This window comes from Ammospiza nelsoni, chromosome 8 (assembly GCF_027579445.1).
Source record: "Ammospiza nelsoni isolate bAmmNel1 chromosome 8, bAmmNel1.pri, whole genome shotgun sequence".
Taxonomy (NCBI): domain Eukaryota; kingdom Metazoa; phylum Chordata; class Aves; order Passeriformes; family Passerellidae; genus Ammospiza; species Ammospiza nelsoni.
In genome coordinates this window covers 8,036,026-8,055,566 of record NC_080640.1, presented here as the reverse complement: position 1 = coordinate 8,055,566, position 19,541 = coordinate 8,036,026, and the positions used below count along the sequence as shown (strand labels likewise).

Sequence of the window (19,541 nt, the reverse complement as noted above, 5' to 3'; positions counted from 1 at the left end):
ACAGTTAATAAACAATTTCTTAGATTCCAGACACTGATTTTTCAGCATACAAATAACTCAAGTGACCTTTTAAAGAAAACCATTAATAACATAGGAAAACAACTAGTTCTATTTTCTGCTATATTCCATATATTCAGGAAGCAGAAGAACAGAGCAACCACACAAGTATTCCACCCACATTTGGAACATAAAAAATATAACTGAAACTCAGGAACTGGGCTGGAGACACTATTCAAAGTCTGAATCTGAAGTATACAAGCTAGATATGGACTTTCAGAAAAGATAACTTGGGTTTAATAGAAATGAAAAACTACATGGTATTGGTTCCGCTGCTGTGCTTTACTTGCCCAGTTACTCGGATTTATTCCAGCACCTTTCTCCATGTTTGCCACCAGCTGTGCCACATTCACCTGGAGCCTGAATCCCTTTCTATGCTGTATCTACCCTGTGCTGAGCTGGGACTGAATGTGGCAGACAGTGGTTGCACACGGACCTGGGCATTTCTCCTTATTCTCACCTTTCATCCCACATTTTGTGGTTACTCAATTCAGCCAACTCTGCATTGTTGCTCATTAAACAGAAACTCCATGAAGGAGCCAGGGCTGCCTCCTGCTCCGTGGCACCCATCTTCAAAGGCAATGAATTCAGAAAGCATAGTTTTACAATTATTTAATGCTTCATTAAACCTCTGTTTTGTAAAAAAACACAGTGAGTCTTTGTTGTGGTCACAGAGGGCTCAGTGGCATGAGCTGGAGGTGCCAAGAGCCTCTCAGGTCCTCCCTCTGTGGGATGGGCAGCACTACTCCCATTCCCAAGGCAGCTCCATGGCACAGAGCCTTAGAACACCTTTGCAGAACATTTCTGGTGGGTTTTTGAAAGCAGGTACTTTCAGCAGTAAATTGAGTACAAAGGACCTTAATTTTCATAACTATCCCTAATGAAAAACAGTCATTGCTATCAAGAGTTTTTAAAAAATTCCAGATCCTTGAAAAAGCACTTAGGCCAAAATTACAAAAAGATAGAATTTTCCTAAGTATCACCACCTTTCTTTACCCTTCCCACCTTCAAATCCTTCAGGTACTGAACAAAGAGAATATTTTTAATGGCATGTTGGCAGGAAGCACAGCCTCCCATCAGTGGTCCAAGGCACATTTGCACAAATGGAGTAATTTCTAACACATAAATATCCAGGTTTTACCTTTGCAGGTGAAGCATTTGATGTGGAAGTGTCTGGCTTGAACTCGGAGCACTTCACCTTTACAGGGCTCCCCACACTTGTGGCAGTGGATGACTGGCTTCTCAGAGGGGTGGTGGGGCTCCTGAGGATGGGCCACTGTAAAGAAAACAAACAAAAAATATTTCAACCCAAACAAGGAGTATTTTCTCCTATCCAAAACTCTGTGTTCCCAGACACTTTACACCATGTATCTGGCCACATTTTATGCTCATCTGAAGAGTTACCACCATTTTATTTCAATATAGTCTTTTTATAAATCAGTAATTTAAGACATTCACATCAGCTGCTGCTTCTTTCCATTGAGGCTGCTACAGAAGGATGAGGAAAAACTCCCTCCACAGTGTCAGTGCCACTGCCATTTTCTTTCCTAGAACACAAGTGTGTACAAACCATTGGATGAGCACACAAGGAAAGCACAAATTAATTTAATCCAAGAAGGTACATAACCCAAGCAAAAAGGATGGAAGAAAAGCAATTCCAAAACAAGTTCTGGGAAACCAGATGAACCAGATAGTGTGTATGCAAATGGCTACACTAAAAATAAACTACAAACATCTCCTTTTTGCTACAGCAGATACCTAATGCAGGGAAAGCACTCCTGAAGAGAAAAGAAGCCAATATTATTTGTCTCTAATCCCATCAATTCTGGCAGAAATTACTCTCTGCATGCAAATTAGAGATACTATGAATAGGCAGAAACTACCCATGTATTTGCAATATTGTCAGGGAGACATAATTCCAGGCACTGGTAATCACCTAACCACCCAGAGCAGAGCTTGGATAGGAACAGGAAAAGTTTGTGGATTTCATTGTTGTAATAAAAGTTTAATTGCTGCACATTTGGCTTCTGTAAAACATGTTTAACTTTCTCTTCAGATGTGGCAGCTTGGGGCCCTAACAGAAGTGCATGGGTAAGCTGGAGCAAGATTTCATCTCAACTGAACTGTTTGAAGTGGAAAGCATTACCCAGAATGTTCCCAAACAAACCTATGTTCCTTCAATTCTCCCTCCCACATCCCATTCTAGCAGTAGGAAGCCTTTCTCCTTGTAATATTGTTCTCAAACTAGTGGTGCTCATCAGAACATTTCAGAGAAAACACACCTCTGCCCACGCCTCTGTCTTTATACCACTCCTGTCCTACTTTTCCTGGCCTGCACAGGACTGAGTGCTGATACATCACTCTCACTGTCACTGGAAAACATCTTCAGAATTTTCTCGAGATCTTTTCCTTTCCTGATCACTTCCTGGCATCACCCCAGCCAGGACTATGCTGTTTTTCAGGTTACTGCTTATGCAGCAATATAACAGATACCTTGCTCATTTTACTGCACCAGATTCCTCCCCTTCTTCAGTGGATTTCTAAGGGAAAAGCTCCATGGAGTCTTTTTATATAATTCTCCCTTATAAATGCCTTACTGAAGAAATGCTGCTATCATTTTGCATTACATAAATACAAGATTAATAATAAAAAAGCTGAATATGTGATTAGGGGAGTAACAGAATCAAGAAGAGAGAATAAAAAAATATTCTAAGCAATTTCTGTTATAAGTCCAGCCAGCCTAATATGGTAACTGTTATGCTTTTCTTCCTATCACCACTCATATCTCCAACCCCAAACTTCAAAGAAAATGGTTGAATTCTTCTACTCAAGCTCAATGTTTTTAATACCTTTTTTTCTGGTAGCCTCACTTAAACTATTTCCCCTGAGCAGTTATTCAGCCCATCCTGGAGAACAGAATTCAGTAGGTAATGCCAACCAGTATTTCAATTAGCAGCTCCAGTGGAGTAAAAGCTCACTGAATGCCTTACCTTGAGTGAACCTCATCTAATAGTCTGCACTGCAATACTGTTTCTGGACTGGAAGTTATTATTACAAACAAAAGTATTCACTGGCAACCAAGGAAATATATAGGAAAGAAGGAAAGAAAGAAAGAAAGAAAGAAAGAAGGAAAGAAAGAATGAATAAAAGACAAACACAGGGAAGAGTGTTAACTAATTAAATTATTATGAGCAAAATTCCCTATCAGACCCATACAGCCTGAGATGGGCCTGATGAAAGTTGAAGTTAATAGTGTGGGCTTTTAAAGTTGCTCACAAGAGGAAATGGATAAAGAATTTGGGAAAATGCTCTCTAAGGTTTATATGGTGCAATGTTAAATCTGTACCTGCAATATTCTGCTTATTCCATCTCACATGTGTAGGACACTCTGACATTCTGCACACCAGGTTCCAGATCTTCTGGTATTGATCTGAAACACAAGCCTCTGCTCTTTACAGCAGAGTAAATAACTATTTTCAAGGCTGGTCCAATGATGCAGCTTCTTTCCAGTTCTGCCTTTAAAGCCATTTAAATGAATACAAATACTGTTAGTTGCTATTTCCAGACTGATCTCTTAAGTGAAGCTAATTATGGTGCTTGTCTTACTGGCCTCCATTTAGCATTGTAGGTCAAAATTGAATAATTGACTTTCACCCTCCTGCAAGGAATTGCCTGTAAGCTTTTTCCTTTGGATGCACGCAACACACGCAAGGCTGTTCACTGGCAGAGGTGACCTTTCACAGTCACCAGTGAGGACTCAACAGGGAATTAAAGAAAAAACAAAGAGAAATACCTTTACAAGCAGTTTATTGGTATGTTTCTGACTCAAGTCCAGTCAGCTCACTGGACATGTCAGTTTTAAGCTGCTCTGGGTCTGAAAAGGTCAGAGTGAGGAGCTGGCTTCATCTCCTGGCAGGAATTTCCCACCTTGAGAGAGTCCCTATTTCAGGCTCTGCTGCACCAACCCTCCCCACCACAACTGCAGGGTATCTTCTCAGGCATCCCAGACTGCACATGATGTAATAAGGCAGCTCTAGATCGTGTCTGAGACAATTACAACAGACTCCAGACAGTATTATCACTGACAGGACATGGATTTAGAATCTGGATAACCCAGATTCCAACCCCTGCTCCACAACAGGTATCTGGGCTCTTTGGATGATGTCCCCTAACCCAAAAGGAATAAAGCCATGCAGTTAAGTTCAGCTAAGTCATTGAGCCTGGGACCTAAAATTAAAATTAAGTTACCTGAATGTTTTAATTTCTCTGTGTCTTCAGTAACTGTAACTCAGGTTAAGTATTTGCCAGCTCCAGTTTAAGGATGTGAACTGAAACCTGTCTCCACACAAAGCTGTCACATCCCAGTTCAGCCCAACTAGCATGACAAGGTGCATGGGTGCTTTTGTGCTGGGCACTGCCTAAAGACTTTTATTTTTTATTAATGAATAAAATCTCTGGTCAGAAATACACAAAGAAAAACTTTTTAAGACAAGCTAGGTTGAGACTTCTACTCGAGACCAGCTTAAATGAATAATCAATGAATAATTAATGCTTTCTTGAACTCATTTAGGCTTCAAATAAGACACATCAATGTCCCATTAAATATCCAATTTACCCAGAGTAACACATACACTGACTGGGACAACTAGGAAGTCTGGATTACATAATTTAAGTCAGGACGAAATAAAAAGAACAGAAAAGAATCAATAGCACCTTCAGCTGTGAGGAAAATAGTCTTTGTCACTGGAGTTTTGCTTTGTGCTAAAAACACCATTATTTTTGTCATTCCTTATGTTTCCTTGTGAAACAAGCAATGTTGATTTCATTACATTTTGCAACTGCACTATATGGATGTAAATTCAAAGCAGCTCCCACAGCTTGAGAGTACTTGTTACTGCATTTTATCTAAACATCTCAAAATAATCCCAGACCTGCAAAGAAATAATTAAAAACAAAAAGAGACAGAAAAGACCACAACCCAATGTTCATATGAGAAACCAAAGGCATTTTCTGTGCAAAATTAAAGACTTAATTTACTGTGCAAAGTTGAAGACTCTTCTGCTGGGGTGCTTTCTTTACAGCAGATCATTGTCTGAGGGTTTAAAAACAATTATTTTTTGTTGCATCAGCTAGAAATTAGACCTCAGTATTTGTAACAAACCTTTCTGAAATGGAAATTACAGCAACTAGCTCAAGAGTAAGCAGCTGAATAAAGAGATAGAGAAAACAATGAAAATAAATACTGCAGCCTTCTTTATTGATGATTCTCCCTCTGAACACAGAACTGTTAGGAAATCAAAGGCTCAAGCTAAGGGATTGTTAGCTGCAGATTCTTGCTGGCAAGAGTCCATGGATCTGCTGCAAGCCAGGAAGTACCTTGGTTTTTAAGTCAGAAGTCAGAAAAGCTTCTGGGAAACACCTTGCTATGGGAATACTGCAAGGTGGAGTCAAAGAAAGTTATTTTTAGTTCAGTTCTACTCAAAAAAAAAAGCTTCCTCTACATTTAAAAGTGACAATAATATGAGCTACTGCTCTTTTTAAAAGTGAATTTTTATCATTTTTCCATTTGCATGGATACCTCTACAAATAAACCTGAAGCTGTGCTCAGCCAACCCTACCCATGTTGTAGCATATGTAACTTCAAGCTTTATGCCAGGATACAGAATCTCTGCCTTTTAGCTCCACAACCTCTGGGCTCTGTTGCACAGCACTGAGAAAAGGCTGCGCTCACTGCAGCAAGGGCAAGGGGATTCTCAGAATGTCACACAATTTTCATTTATATCTCAGGAGTGGCCTGACGGAGGCAGCATGTTCTCTGAAATGCTGATTTTCACCTACTGTGTTTTCTTGGCTGGAGACTGAATTGAGGAGAAAAAAATAAAGCACAGATGTAATGGTGTGAAACTACTTCAAGTTCTTTGCCTGTTTTAAAATTTCCTCACTTCTTTCTGCTTCTAGCAATAAAAGTAAAGGACTGTGCTTGAGATTGCCACGGCAGTAAATGCAACCAAAGCTTTCTACAGACAACTCTCTCTGTGCTGCCCATCTCTGTGTTACCTGACATGGCTTTGGAGATTTTGTCACAGCACATGTCACAGCTGAGATGGCCACGATACACAGAGTGTCACCATACAATGCCAGAAAGCTTCAACCCATACAGAGCATCACCAGACCACTTCAGCAGGCTGCAAGCACTGGCCCTTCTTGTTCTTCAGCCCAACCTTTTATCCCCTCCTGTTGATGCCCTCCCCCTGTGTGCCCTCTGCTCCCTGTGGTGGTTGCTCAGTGCCCTGGGCACTCCCTGGCTCGTTGCTGTCAGTGCTGCTCACACTGTGCCCATTGGGGATGAGGGTCCCACATGCCCACTCCAAATTACCACAAACTGTGCCCCCACAGGCTCTGGTTTCTTAACTAATTTAGTTCAAAACTTGAAGGTTTAAAACCAAAATTCCCTCATTGTTTGATGGTGCCAAGCAGCTCCACTGTTGATGCAGCTGGGCAGCCCCTGCCTTGGGACAGGACAGAGGGAGGCTGGTGGGCACTGTGCACAGGATGACAAGCTGGGAAAAAATATTTTCTGAGCTGAAAGATGCTGGAGACACCAGAGAATCAAGTTCAAGAAAGCAATCTCCCTTATCACTTCTCCTCCATGCTCTATTGTAAAGAGAGAAGTAATTTTCTCCCATCTTTTGTGTTTCTTTCAGAGATAAGAGCCTGTAACCCCAGTTTGTAAAGCCTGTCTGTCTATACCCCAGAGAGTCTCCAAGGAATTACTCTTTTGTAAAAGCACAGTGGAGACTAAGGAGGTACTGAAATATCTATTTAAAAGAAGGGGTGAAAATGCAGTGTCATTTTGCTTATCTGCAGACTCAGTTCTTGAATCTCAAATCTGTAAGAATCCTATCAGGAAAGGTGACCAAGCAGTGCCTGAGAGGGAAATCAAACCTCCCAGCTGCCAGGGACTGATAAAGATATTACTGCAGTCATCAGCCACAGGTATCTGACAGGGATCTTCAGGAATTCCAGGAAATCCTGGAAGGAGGCACTCCCATGAAGAGATACCAGGGAGCTGCTTGCCTACACATGTATGAGAAAGCCTAAGGGGAAATCCTGGACTGCAGCTGGCTCATACTACTGCCATTCAAATCAGATCTGAAGAAGCATTATAAAGCTCTTTCTTCCTGCAAATTTATCTGTATCACTCCTACAGTGTGCCAATTTGTCTCAAAATTATTTGTGCTGTCTACAGATATCCAGAATACCTATTTTTAAAACAAGGTAGAAAAAATAATCTCTAACTTGGTCACTTTTTGCCACAGTTTTAAAATGTTTTCTCACATTTTCCATAAAGTAGTATTATTTTTCCTTACAATTCATCTGCTGCTGAAAACAGCAGATGCAGAAGGGACCATGGCAGTGCAGCAGCTCCTTTGGCAGAATCAGTGCCCTGGTGGTGGTGAGGTGTGGCACTCAAACCCACAGGAGAGCACAGTGGGCTGGCCAGCGCACCCAGTACGAAATACTTTCATATTTTTAGATATACATAACCTATGGATAGAGCTGAAGCAGCTAAAAGAATTAAATACAAATATTTAGAGATACAAGTGCCAGGCAATAACCCAAAATATTAACAACTGTAATGTGAAATCAGTGAGAGACAACTCCTGTGTTATTTCCAAATGAAAATAAAAAGCTTTATGCCATGCACTCAAATGTGAAGAAAGGTGAGGAAATAATGACCTTTAAAAATACAGCACCGAAAAAAAAATCACAATTATTTCAAAGTTTCAGAACACAAGAGCAAGCATGCTTATTTTCTCTCTCTTTTTCCTGCTGTTTCCTATCCTCCTCCCACGCCTCTTTTTCTAGCTCAAGCTTTGATAATGCAATTAACTCCCCACAGAACAGCATACAAGATCAGGGCCTAAGGCCTCAGCCCTATAAAGATTTATGCATATGAATGGTTCAGTATTAAGTGAAATATTTAACACCAGCACCTGCTTGATCCTATCTGAAAAAAGATCACCTTCTCCAACACAGACAAAATAAAACAATGTAACTGTGATGGTTTTGCTATTAAAAGAAATGTGTTTGGTGGATCCAGTTTTCCAAGCCTTTGATAGTAGTTGAGAGATAAAATTAGGATGTGTTTATGTCGGGGTTATATCCTTATCTGGACACTGGTGATTTCACCACAGTTTCTGACAGTTTATAGCTTTAGTGCATAATTTTCAGAGTTTCCCAGTGAAAACTCTGGGAACATTCCCATGAATGTGGCATGAACAGGAAGCTCAGGATACCCAACTTTACTTTGGAGCCACCAGGAGCCTGAGAGGTTTCTCAGTTTGCCACCTGGAAACTGTGAACACATCAGTGCTAACCCAGCTCTGCAGCTCAGGGAAATTGCAGCAGCTCCACTGATGCTCTCCTCACCACAAAAGCACCAGAGCCTCTTCAGAAGAGTTTGTCATTCTCTAAAACAGCAGCAAGGAGGAGCTTCTGCCATGTCTGTCCACACATGTTTGCCTTTGATCACTTGGCAGGTGAATAAAAGCACATTCTGGAGCATCATCTATGCTTAGCAGGAACAAAAGCACCTGACAAAATTATTACGTTTGTATTTGCTTAAGGAAAATTATAATCCTTTCAAAGATGAGTAAAGAACAGCTTCTTAACTGAATATGGTCAGCTGTTGTTTTAAGCTTAGAGAGAAAAAGCAATGGGGAGTTTTAGAAGTATTTTCAGTAATGAAAAGGCACTAACCTTGCAATGAAGTATGCAGCAAACTAAGACATGCTGAGAAACAGATGATGATCAAACAAATGTTGACTGAGCCAAGCCAGTCTTTGAATCAAAACCTGCATTCCTGCATTACTCAACATAATTGTTAACAGATGGATTGCTGATTAGTGGTTAGCAAGCCAAAGGGGAGAGGCGCAAAGTGAATTAATTCTGCCATATTTCTACAGTAGTACAGAGTAATTTTTTACAAGACAGATCGCCATAAAAATTGGGTGATAAAGAGACAGTGAATCCAGACTGTCTTATCTGATGTTCTGGCAATGCCCTTCTGGATCTTCATCACATCCACCAAGGTTCTCTGCACTTGGTTCCACAACCAACTTACTGAGGGTCAAGACAATCAACTCACCCTTTGAAACTCCTTGCTGAAGGGCTGGAAGATCAGGCTAAACATTTGCTTCTCATACCCAACATCTGCAAGTCTCTAACAGTAGTAACTGTTGATAAGCCTTGTAAGTGGCAAAAAAATGAGTTATGCCTTCAACACACCTGACACAAGAAGATCATTCACTATTTCAAAAGAGTGATATTTTTCTAACATAGGATGGAGGTAATCAGAAATTCAAGAGCTCCTCAGCATACTCTGAGCAGCCATCTCATACATATCACTTGATGTCTCTACCTTTAAAAAATATCACAGAATAGTCTGAGGTGAAAAGGACCCACAAGGATCATCAAGACCAGTATCAAAACCTTACTCACAACAATGAATACACACAAGTGTCAAATTATTCAGTGCAAGTCCTGAAGGATCCTCAAGGCTACAGGAAAGCCAGTTGCTGAAGTTAGCAGAAAAAACAATTGCTTTTTCCAGACAGCATGGAAATTCTGGCTTACTGATGAGTGGTGGTTTCCCATAATAGCACTCAAATGTCTATCAGGCCTCTCAGCTACCCAAACAGCATCCCACGTGGGGATTCTGGCAACAAACTCATCACAGTTCCCCTCTGCATCCTCTTCAGAGGCTGCATGAGCATTCCATGCAGTAAAATGAATTAAATTTCCTTCTGAAGTAAGTCAATATAAAAATGCTAATTTTAATAATCAATTCTCCCACTGTTCATTCTGAGATTATCTGAGGAGGAACACTGACCTACATAGGCCAGTTGTCTCCCAGATGCTTTCAAAGCAGAATCTGTGGTAAAATCTCCTCTCAGTTACCACCACGAATCCCCCCAAGGGTTTTTTTCACAAGACCCTTGCAGGGACCTGTCCTCAGCCAACCCCTTTAAACCACAGAATCACTGTGCCCTGTGCTAAGAAATTCTCCTTCAATCAAGGACCTTGTAAATGCCCATCATTCAGAACCACCCTCACTTGTGGCATTTCTGAGCTACACAGCCTCAGACTAAAACTAGACACCACAGAAATGAGCAACATAAATCTTCCCAGGGCTCCTGATTCCCAGGGTAGCTGGCCACGTACAGAGCTGATAAACCAGACATTTCAGAAGCCCTGCCCTGTGCTCATTTGCACCCAGACCACTCAAAAACATTGCAGCATAGAACTCAGTTTCTATTAAAAAATAAATAATGGTGCTCCTAAAGACCATCAGGTGTTAACGTTAGATGGTAAATGGACTATCACAGGGAAAGCACTGACCAACACCCTGAACACAGCCTGCTCCTCTGGCTGGCATCTCCACTGCTGGATAGCAAGCAGACACCCTCAAATCCATCAAATCCTGTTTTGAGGTGCCTTTGGAGAAAAGAAAATATAAATGCAACTGCTTCTTTGAACAAACAAGTAATTAATTGACTCTTGTTCGATCCAGCAGTAATGAAAACTACCACTCAATGTTCTGCAAGGCTTCATTTCTATTTGGATCACTTCTTTAATTTGGTATAATTTTAAGATACTGCTTCTTAACCAGATCCTGAACTGAAACAGAGCTCCACAATACTGCCCTGTAGATTACAGTGATGTATGATGCTGAAATGGTACCAACAGCAGTGGGAATTAGGGAGTTACCCACCCTTTTGCGAGTGTTTACAGAACCTGTTTTTCTCTTGTATAGCATAAGAACACCAACATTTCACTTCTGAACAGCTGATATTAATTATAGATCATGTACATAATTGATTGACACAAGGCTTTATAATTTCTGGGTTTATAGCCCTTTATGAACAGTGCATATAAAATCCAGAATTATTTCTCTTGTTGTCTCTTACAACACAAAATGACCACCATTAATAAAATACATGAGCTTTTTTATTTAAAAACATCACACAGCCTCTAAAAATATTGTCCCACTTTGGGACAATAGTGAAGCACTTAGCTTTAATTCCCAGTGATTCAATTAGACTCAACAAGACACTCTGCTGAACAGAATAGGCTTAAGACAATGCCTAAGTGTTCTCCTTAGACAGATCCCTAGTGAGCCTGAAAGTCATCCAGGCTCAACCAAGGCAAGGATTAATTATTCTTTTGGGGATACTGACTGTCCTCTAGGTGGAAAACCAACTTTGTTATAAATAATCCTTTTTAAATTAGTTATGGATTACCCCCAGAACAAAAAAAAAAAATTCCTTCCCTGTTCCCTGGCTTCTCCCACCCAAAGGGCACAAGACATTTTGATTAGTGGAACTTGGTCTTTTCCCCTGGTATCCATTAATTTTTCTACAAAATAATTGACTCTCTTACAGTAGCAGGCCAAATTATGATCCTAACTTGTAAATTCTTTCCTACCAAGATTCCTACCTTCCCTTTGGAAAAATATTTTTCTGCCCTAGCTTAATGTATTTTTAAACAATTTTACTATGCCGAGACTCTATCTATAGAAGTGCTGCCTTTTGAATTCTCATCCAAGGAGAGCAAACACGTAATTTTTTATTCCACTCAGTTGTAGTCACCATAACCAGCAGGGCTTTGGGAGTGATGGTGCTGCAGGAGGCCAAGGATGGGATTGTGCTGGTCACTGTTGACCCAACCAGTTCATTAAATGGCAAAACTGACCCACTGCACATTGAAACAGAACCAGGGGAGCACAGAGAACCTCTGCAAAAACACAGACACAGCAAGAGGCAGCAAACACTGAAAGGACAAACAGCAGGAGACACAAGAGAGAGAGACCAGAGCATTTCACTGGCACAGACTGCCCAGAGGGGCTGTGGAGTGTCCCTCACTGGAGATATTCCAGAACCATCCAGGCACAATCCTGTGCCCTGGGCTCAAGGATGACCCTGCCTGAGCAGGGAGGATGGACCAGAGGAGCCACTGTGGTCCCTCCCAACCTGACCCACTCTGGGATTCTGTGAGGTACAGGAGACAAAGCCAGGACAGAGAAGACACCAAAGCATGGGGAAGAGAGAAACAAAAATTATGCTGGGGCAGGAGAAATGCTGAGAAATACCTAGGAGGGTCTAACAACTCCAAAAGGACTGCAGGCAGCAGAGAAACTCACATGGAAATAACTGAGCAAGGAAAAAGGATCACTCAGTGAAAGCAGCAGCAATGGCCTGGTACCCATGTCCTTTCCCACCCCAGGCTCACCATAGGTACTGAGGACAAGGAGTGACATGGACTGGAAACCAGAGAGTCCAGAGAACATGAGGTGTGTTTCTCTGAGCATGTGTTTGCTTGCTTTTATCTTCAAATAATCAGAATAAGCAATTAGAACTGTGTTAATTGTGAGAAAATGAAATAGGTTGAAACTCCTCTCCTCCAAACTGGGTTTTTTTGGCTCACCCCACTCACTGTTTCAGTTGAAGAGCTACCTCTACCACCACCTGAACCTATGAACTCCGTGGTCTCAAATTTAATGACTAAACCCCCCAAGCCCTCCCCTCCAGTGAGATCAATAGCAAAAGCTCTCCCATTTCTCAGTATAAAATATCTGCCACCCTATCTTCAGAGAGCTGGCTCCTACACACAGCTGGGATGCAAGGAATGTATGGAATTCCACTACTGGGACACATGGGAAGTGGTCAGGCATGGCAGGACTGCACACTGTGCTTGCCCAGCTCTTTGGAGAGGAGTATTTGTACCCTCATGTGAACTAAGTGCTATTAAAAAAATAAATTAAAATCTCCAGTAAAGATGCAGTGCCTGAGCTGGCATCTCCTTGGTTATTTTTGCTCCTCTCAGTATCCATGCTGCACACCAGAACTGCAATTTGAAACCTAATATTAAAAATAAATTTAGAAAGAGAAAGTACAGAAAAGCAATGCCATAAATGTGCCAATAGAAACATAATTCCTTTACAATTGCATTGCCTTTTAAAAGTAATAAGATGTTTACAAGATAATCACATAGCACTGGATACTCTTTATGTTTTTTTGTACAAATAGGAGTAGTGAAATACCACAAGATTGCCTTGTCATAGCTGTGAAGCAAGGTAAAAGAAACTCTCTGCTCCAAAGATCTCAAATTCAAATAATCAAGGCAGACAAGAGGAATGTTCTTATCCTCATTTTACAGATTAACACGAGGAGAGATCAAATTACCTCCCCAAGGTCACCTTAAGAGCCTCTAACACAGAACTGTTCTATTGTTTAGTACTTTAACTACAAGTGTATTTTTTCAACATCTACCATTATGCATATTTATAAAATACTTTTTCTGTGGTTTTTACAAGGCAGCACAGGCCCTTAATAAAAATAAAAAAAACGAATACAAAAACCCAAATGCCCAGCCCCAAAAGCAAACTGCCAAGCAGAACCAAATTTGAAACTAAGTAAACTGAAGCAAAAAGAAAATTAACTCCCCAATCCTCCCCCAGCCAATGTGTGATTGCACAATCTTGTCATGTGCTCCAAAAGCAACAAACTTGGAGACTTTCCCAGGTCACCTGGGGTTAAAAAGTTCCAAAACCATGAGTTCAAATCAAGACTATATTTCATCAACGACCATGACACTGGGACAGTGTTAGGGCCCAAATCCCATTACTCAACATTCTCCTGATTAACACGGGGAATAAGTGTTAAGACTGCAAATACACAGAGCAATGGAGAGACACTTCCCAAGAGAAAATGTATTTAAATTAGCAGGCAGGTAACATTTGCATAATCTTCAAGGAAAGTCCCATCTAAAGCAGCTACATTACAACTACAGAGAAAGAATAAAATCTCCTTTGGGGGCTCACAGCTCTTGGGATTGGCAAATGGAAGAGAAGAAGGTTGGAGCAAGCATACAACCAGTCCTCTTGGTCAAAACATGAAGGGGTATTACTATAATGCTTTATCAAAAGTATGGAGAAAAAACAACAGAGAACAAAATCCCTCAGCAAGACTGAGCCGTGGGCCAAGCAATTCAGGGAATATGGGACCATTTTGGCGACTGCACCTTCTGTGTGGCTTCCTGGGAGAACCAGCACCAGTGAGCACCTGGAGAGGAGTTGTGAGAACATGGGGACGTCACCAAGCTCATGCAACTTGGTACCTAATAGGTGCCAGCACCTTCCCTTCAGCAGAATGAGTACACGAAGAACAGAAATCATAAAGCCTCTGTGCCCTCTTCTTTAATCCAAAAAGTCTTCAACCCCTCATATTTCCTCCTTTTACCCTTCCAAGCATGCAGAAGCATGGCATGAACAGCAACTAATCCACTTTCATAGGTGTGCCCATGGATGATCCTGCCCAAGATTTCATCAGGTACAAAGCTGATTACCAATATGCTTTCACAGACTACCACTTGAATGCCAGGGCTGTCTTCTCATCAACTGCTCAAGAAATCAAGAATCAGGGCTAAATCCTCAGTTTAGGTGAACCAATGGAGAACTAACTGATGAATGAACTCACTAATGAAGCTACAACACTTGTATCACACAGAAACCTGGCTAGCAGGCTCCCAGCCCAGACACTGACCTCAACATAGAAGCAGCAAGAATGCAGATTATTCCATATGGGCTTTGAATTGTCAGAGAGAATTAATAACCAGACAAACATGTGCACATGCAAACTTTCTTTCTGTTACAGGATAAGAAGAGAAAAAGTTGCCCTTGGATGCAACACAGTGATAATAATTTAGCTGAGTAACTAGATAATAAGGGCTCATAATTGGAAATAGATAAGACCAGAGAGAGATGGAAATGTGGTATCAGTCAGACACAACTTAGGCAGCGCTGTTCGCTGTCAGCAGAAAACACCCTGGCCTCAGGAATTTTTTTGTGTATGAACTAACCAGGCAGACACTGAAATCATTCTACAATATGAGCATAATGAAGCATGCTAATTTGCTAAAAACTGTTACCAGCCATTTTTCAATTCAGTGAATTGGAGTTGTATTTTTCTAGCTGCAACCAGCCCCTCCAGTGCCTGCTTAACGTGTCTGTGAATTGACACTGGGCTGAACTGCATTTGCAGCCTGCTCAAACCACAGCTCCAGCAGTGGCTGGAAAGGAGGGCACCAGCTGAACTGTACTGACTGCATTTTGCAAGAGTATCACTGCAGAGAGTGACATTTACAGCAATAAATCCTGACCTTCTGACTAAGAGGAGAAAAGAAAACCAACCAAAACAAAAGCCGAAAGAAACAAGCAAAGCAACCAAAAAACCCCACCAATAAGCAGAAAAAGAAAAATTGAGGCAGAAACAAAAGAGTTAAAAAAAATTGTTGGGGAAATTATTTGAAAGTAATAATGTATAAAATCAAAATATTTAACAGATTCCATCCTTTCTCTTTCTGCAGCCATGAGATATGAAATATCAGTAACTGCACTTCAAAATTAAAGAGAACATTTAGTTATTTTAGTCCATTATCTCTGTGAACAGGAAAAAATATTTATATTCAACATCAATATAAACAAGCATTTTTAATAATGCATTAAACTAGGTGGGGAGGGGGAAAGGAAGCAATTTAAACACAAGTCTTTCAGATTTTCAACTATTTATTGTCAGCTTCCCCTGCTATTCTATGAAGCTTTTTTCCTCCCAGTTTTTACAAAAATGATGGGCTTGCTTTAATTTTTTTGCAGGTAAATGACAAACTTGCATGGTAAAAGATGCTAAAACTGAATTTACAGAGTATTCTTCAGCTACAACTCCACCTAACACAGGGAATCCAATCAAGACAGCATCAGCTGGGGTATGGGACAGAAACAGATAAAAAGACCAAACCTGAATGCTACACATATTTTATGTACACTTCAAGAAAACCAGCAGCCCTGTCTTAAAATGTCTCTTACAAAACAAGCAACAGTAATGAAAAACTGAATGACAATACACTTATTTTTCTGAGAAGATGACTGACATAGTTCAGCCAAATTATTCTGAAACCTGCACTTTCCAGGATTTGGGGTGAAATTCCTATTTAAACCATCCCTGGTATGGCTCACTGATAGGGGTAGCAGGTTATCAGCTCATGACTGACATTATGAAAGTAATCCTGTAAATCTGAAATAAGGGATCCCAAAGCTACAAAGTAGCCAATAAAATTTATGCTGGGTCACCACCTTTCATCAACAAAAGTTATCAATAGACTGGATAATGGTTATTAGTACAATCCTCCTGGTATCTATGACACACCGTGGCAGCCATTTGTCATATATGTGGCATTTGTCCTGCTCTCCTCAATCTACACATCTGTGAAGCTGATTGCTTCACAGCACTCACTTTTTATTTACATTTCAAAAAGTCTTAGCACAGGTGTTCAAAGCTGCAAAACTGCTCACTCTTACTCAACTTTACTCCTTATTTCTATTTCTGCCCTAGTTTGAATTTCCCCCACGTTATTTTTTACAGAGTCCTCAGAAGTAAAAGAACGCAGACTCTCCTCTTTACAGAAGAGACTGAGTCTGAATCTGTCTGTGATAATGTAATGCCCCCAAACCACATCCAGTACACTCAAATGCAACTCAGATTATGAGTCCTGCATCTTCATAATACAATAAATGAAACAGACCAGTATTACTGCAAGGGAACACCCCACAACCATTCCTAAATTGTTTAAACTAGCCAATTCTTCTGTAATAGGCTTAAAATGTAACTTATAGGTAACTGATATCCAATTTACTGCTGCAAAATTCAAGCATTTTGCAAAACCCCATATAATCCATTTATCCATTAAAATTTAAAATATACCCTCTCAAGTCCAGATTTGAATATATCAATGTTTATCTTTAAAATTTTAAACTAGCTGCTGCAGTGGTCAAAGCTACTTGAACTGTGGCAAATACAGGTAAGAAACTGTCAACTTGGGTTAAATCACAGAAAAGAAACCCAAGCAAACGTGCACACAGAAGGGACCCTGCTGTGCAGACACACTAAATTAGATGTGTTCCAGATTCTACCCTTATTAAAGCAGGTACAAGGATAATAAATGCAACCCACTGCAGGGCTGCACACACCATTTTTACAGAAAGGAAAACAACAACTGCCAATCACAGCATGCTCATCTTAAATGTGAGGGTTTAAACCTCAGGTGACCGTGGCTGGCACATTAGGTTTCAGCTCCAGTCTATCAATAAACATAATTACCTTTTTCTTTCACCATGGCAAACAATTTTTCTTCTTAGTGGAAGCAGCAAGAATTAGCTGAAGTAATTTAAACACAATCCCTTTTCCAGCAGTGTTTGGCTGAGATGGATTTTAAAAAAAGAAAAAAAAAGAAGAAAAGAAAATAAAGAAAAAAGGCAGCTTATTCCAGATAATAATATTTCCTACAAGGTCTGATCAGGTCCGATTGCTCATCACTGTCTCTTTCCTTCTGGTTCCTCTGCTCTTTTCCCAGCGTGGTGTTTTGCTGTGGCTAAAGGCAGCTCATCCTGCCCATGGCTCCAGCTTTGTGCTGGGAGCTCCAGCTGCCCTGGCAGCCAGGGCTGGATTCCAGCGCCCTGCTTTCCATCCTGACACCAACTCACATCCATTCCCCTGCTTTCCATCCTGACACCAACTCACATCCATTCCCCTGCTTTCCATCCTGACACCAACTCACATCCATTCCCCTGCTTTCCATCCTGACACCAACTCACATCCATTCCCTTGCTTTCCATCCTGACACCACCGTGCATTCATCCATTCCCTGCTCTCCATCCCCACACCACCCTGCATCCATTCCCCTCCTCTCAAGCCCACACCACCCTGCATCCATTCATTCCCTGCTCTCCATCCCCACACCATCCTGCATCCACTCCCTGCTCTCCAGCCCCACACCATCCTGCATGCATTCATTCCCCTATTTTCCAGCCCCACACCATCCTGCATCCACTCCCTGCTCTCCAGCCCCACACCACCCTGCATCCATTCCCTGCTCTCCATCCCCACACCACGCTGCATCCATTCCCCTGCTTTCCATCCATCCATTCCCTGCTCTCCATCCCCACACCACCCTGCATCCATCCATTCCCTGTCCTCCCAGCCCTGCTCTGCTGCCTCTCACTCCTGAATCACCATCAAGAGGCTGCCAGGGAGACGTGAGGGAGAGCAGGGGAGCTGTTCCAATGCACACACAAAGCTAAAGTGGTATTTATGAGCTTTCTGTTATTTTATTTACTCAAACTGAGCCAGGATCAAGAGGGGAAACAAAGATGAGCACAGGCAAGTGCTGAGGCAGGCTGCAGCACAGTGGCTTTTCCATGGTGAGCAGTTTATCCACTCCTGGATTTAGCTTTAAAGCAATTATTAGACCACAAAACATGTTAATAAATGGTCTCTCAATGCTTACTGACTGTAGAACAGATTAAAGTAACATACAGCCTGTGTAAAACAGGAATACTTATCTATCCTGTACTTCAAACAATAAAAATAATAAAAATGGGAACTGTCACTGCCCACTGAGCACCTGGGTTCTGAAGCCAGGCAGTGCTATACAAATGTTTGCTGTGGGTCAAAGTAAGTGCTGGGTTCTGGAATACCAAACTATTGGAAATAATAACTCTTCCTAAGTTATTCCTTTGCAGATGACAGCCACAGGTACTCATGGAACTGAGAAGACAGAAGGGTATTGAAACAGCATCACTGAGACAGGAATTTCACTGCCCAACACATCCCCAACAAGACAAAGCACCAGTGTAGAATTTGGGCCTCAAACTGACCTCCAAAATTATGGTTTTCCAGGCACTAAACTCTACTGAGAAAGGACTGGTCAGTAAACTGATGCTGGAAAGCAAACAAACCAACCCTTTAGAATATTGTCAAGGCTCATCATCATATACCAAGGTTCTGCTTCCTATTAAAAGATGCAGGTCAGAGTCAGGGGAAAAAAAGCTTTTCTTTTACAAGCAAACTTTTATTCCAGTTATGAAGAAAATATTGGAAATATGACTAATCAAAATCCTGAATACCCCTTAAAAGCAACTTCTGTTTTTTAAATACACATATAGCGTCAGCATCAAGATTTTGGAGAGCCTCTATCACTACTACTATTCCTTAGTTCCTCATTTTATCTAGCTACCAGTGATTTCCCCAAATAAACCCATGGCATTCATGCCTTTGCCTAGAGAGTAAATTTTATATCTGTGGTTTAAAGGCAGAGAAAATAGCAAATGGAAATGAACTAAATTGTCAAAGACAGAGGTGATCTCAGTAGCAGAGAACTGAGTTAAATATAACATATTCTGGGCTAAATGATGGGCAGATTTATGGAACAAAACTTGACCACAGCTCAGTGCAAAATATGCTTTATGTTACATGATAGAAGTAAAATTACATTCATACTGCATCCTACACTTACACTGCTCACACCTCCACAAGGGAATTCCTTCTCCATGCTACTCTACGTAGGGAGAGAGATATTAATGTAAAGAA

The 19,541-nt window shown here is 41.1% G+C and overlaps 1 protein-coding gene across 3 annotated transcripts in view; it reads right to left on the bottom strand.

Moving 5' to 3' along the window:
- The window catches only part of ABLIM1 (actin binding LIM protein 1), a 143,235-nt gene that overhangs the window by 98,071 nt on the left and 25,623 nt on the right, over window positions 1-19,541 (bottom strand). For all 3 annotated transcript variants that reach the window (XM_059476830.1, XM_059476828.1, XM_059476829.1), the window contains exon 2: window positions 1,199-1,333. In XM_059476830.1, the coding sequence (XP_059332813.1) occupies window positions 1,199-1,333 (135 nt within the window). The remainder of the gene's footprint in view (window positions 1-1,198; window positions 1,334-19,541) is intronic.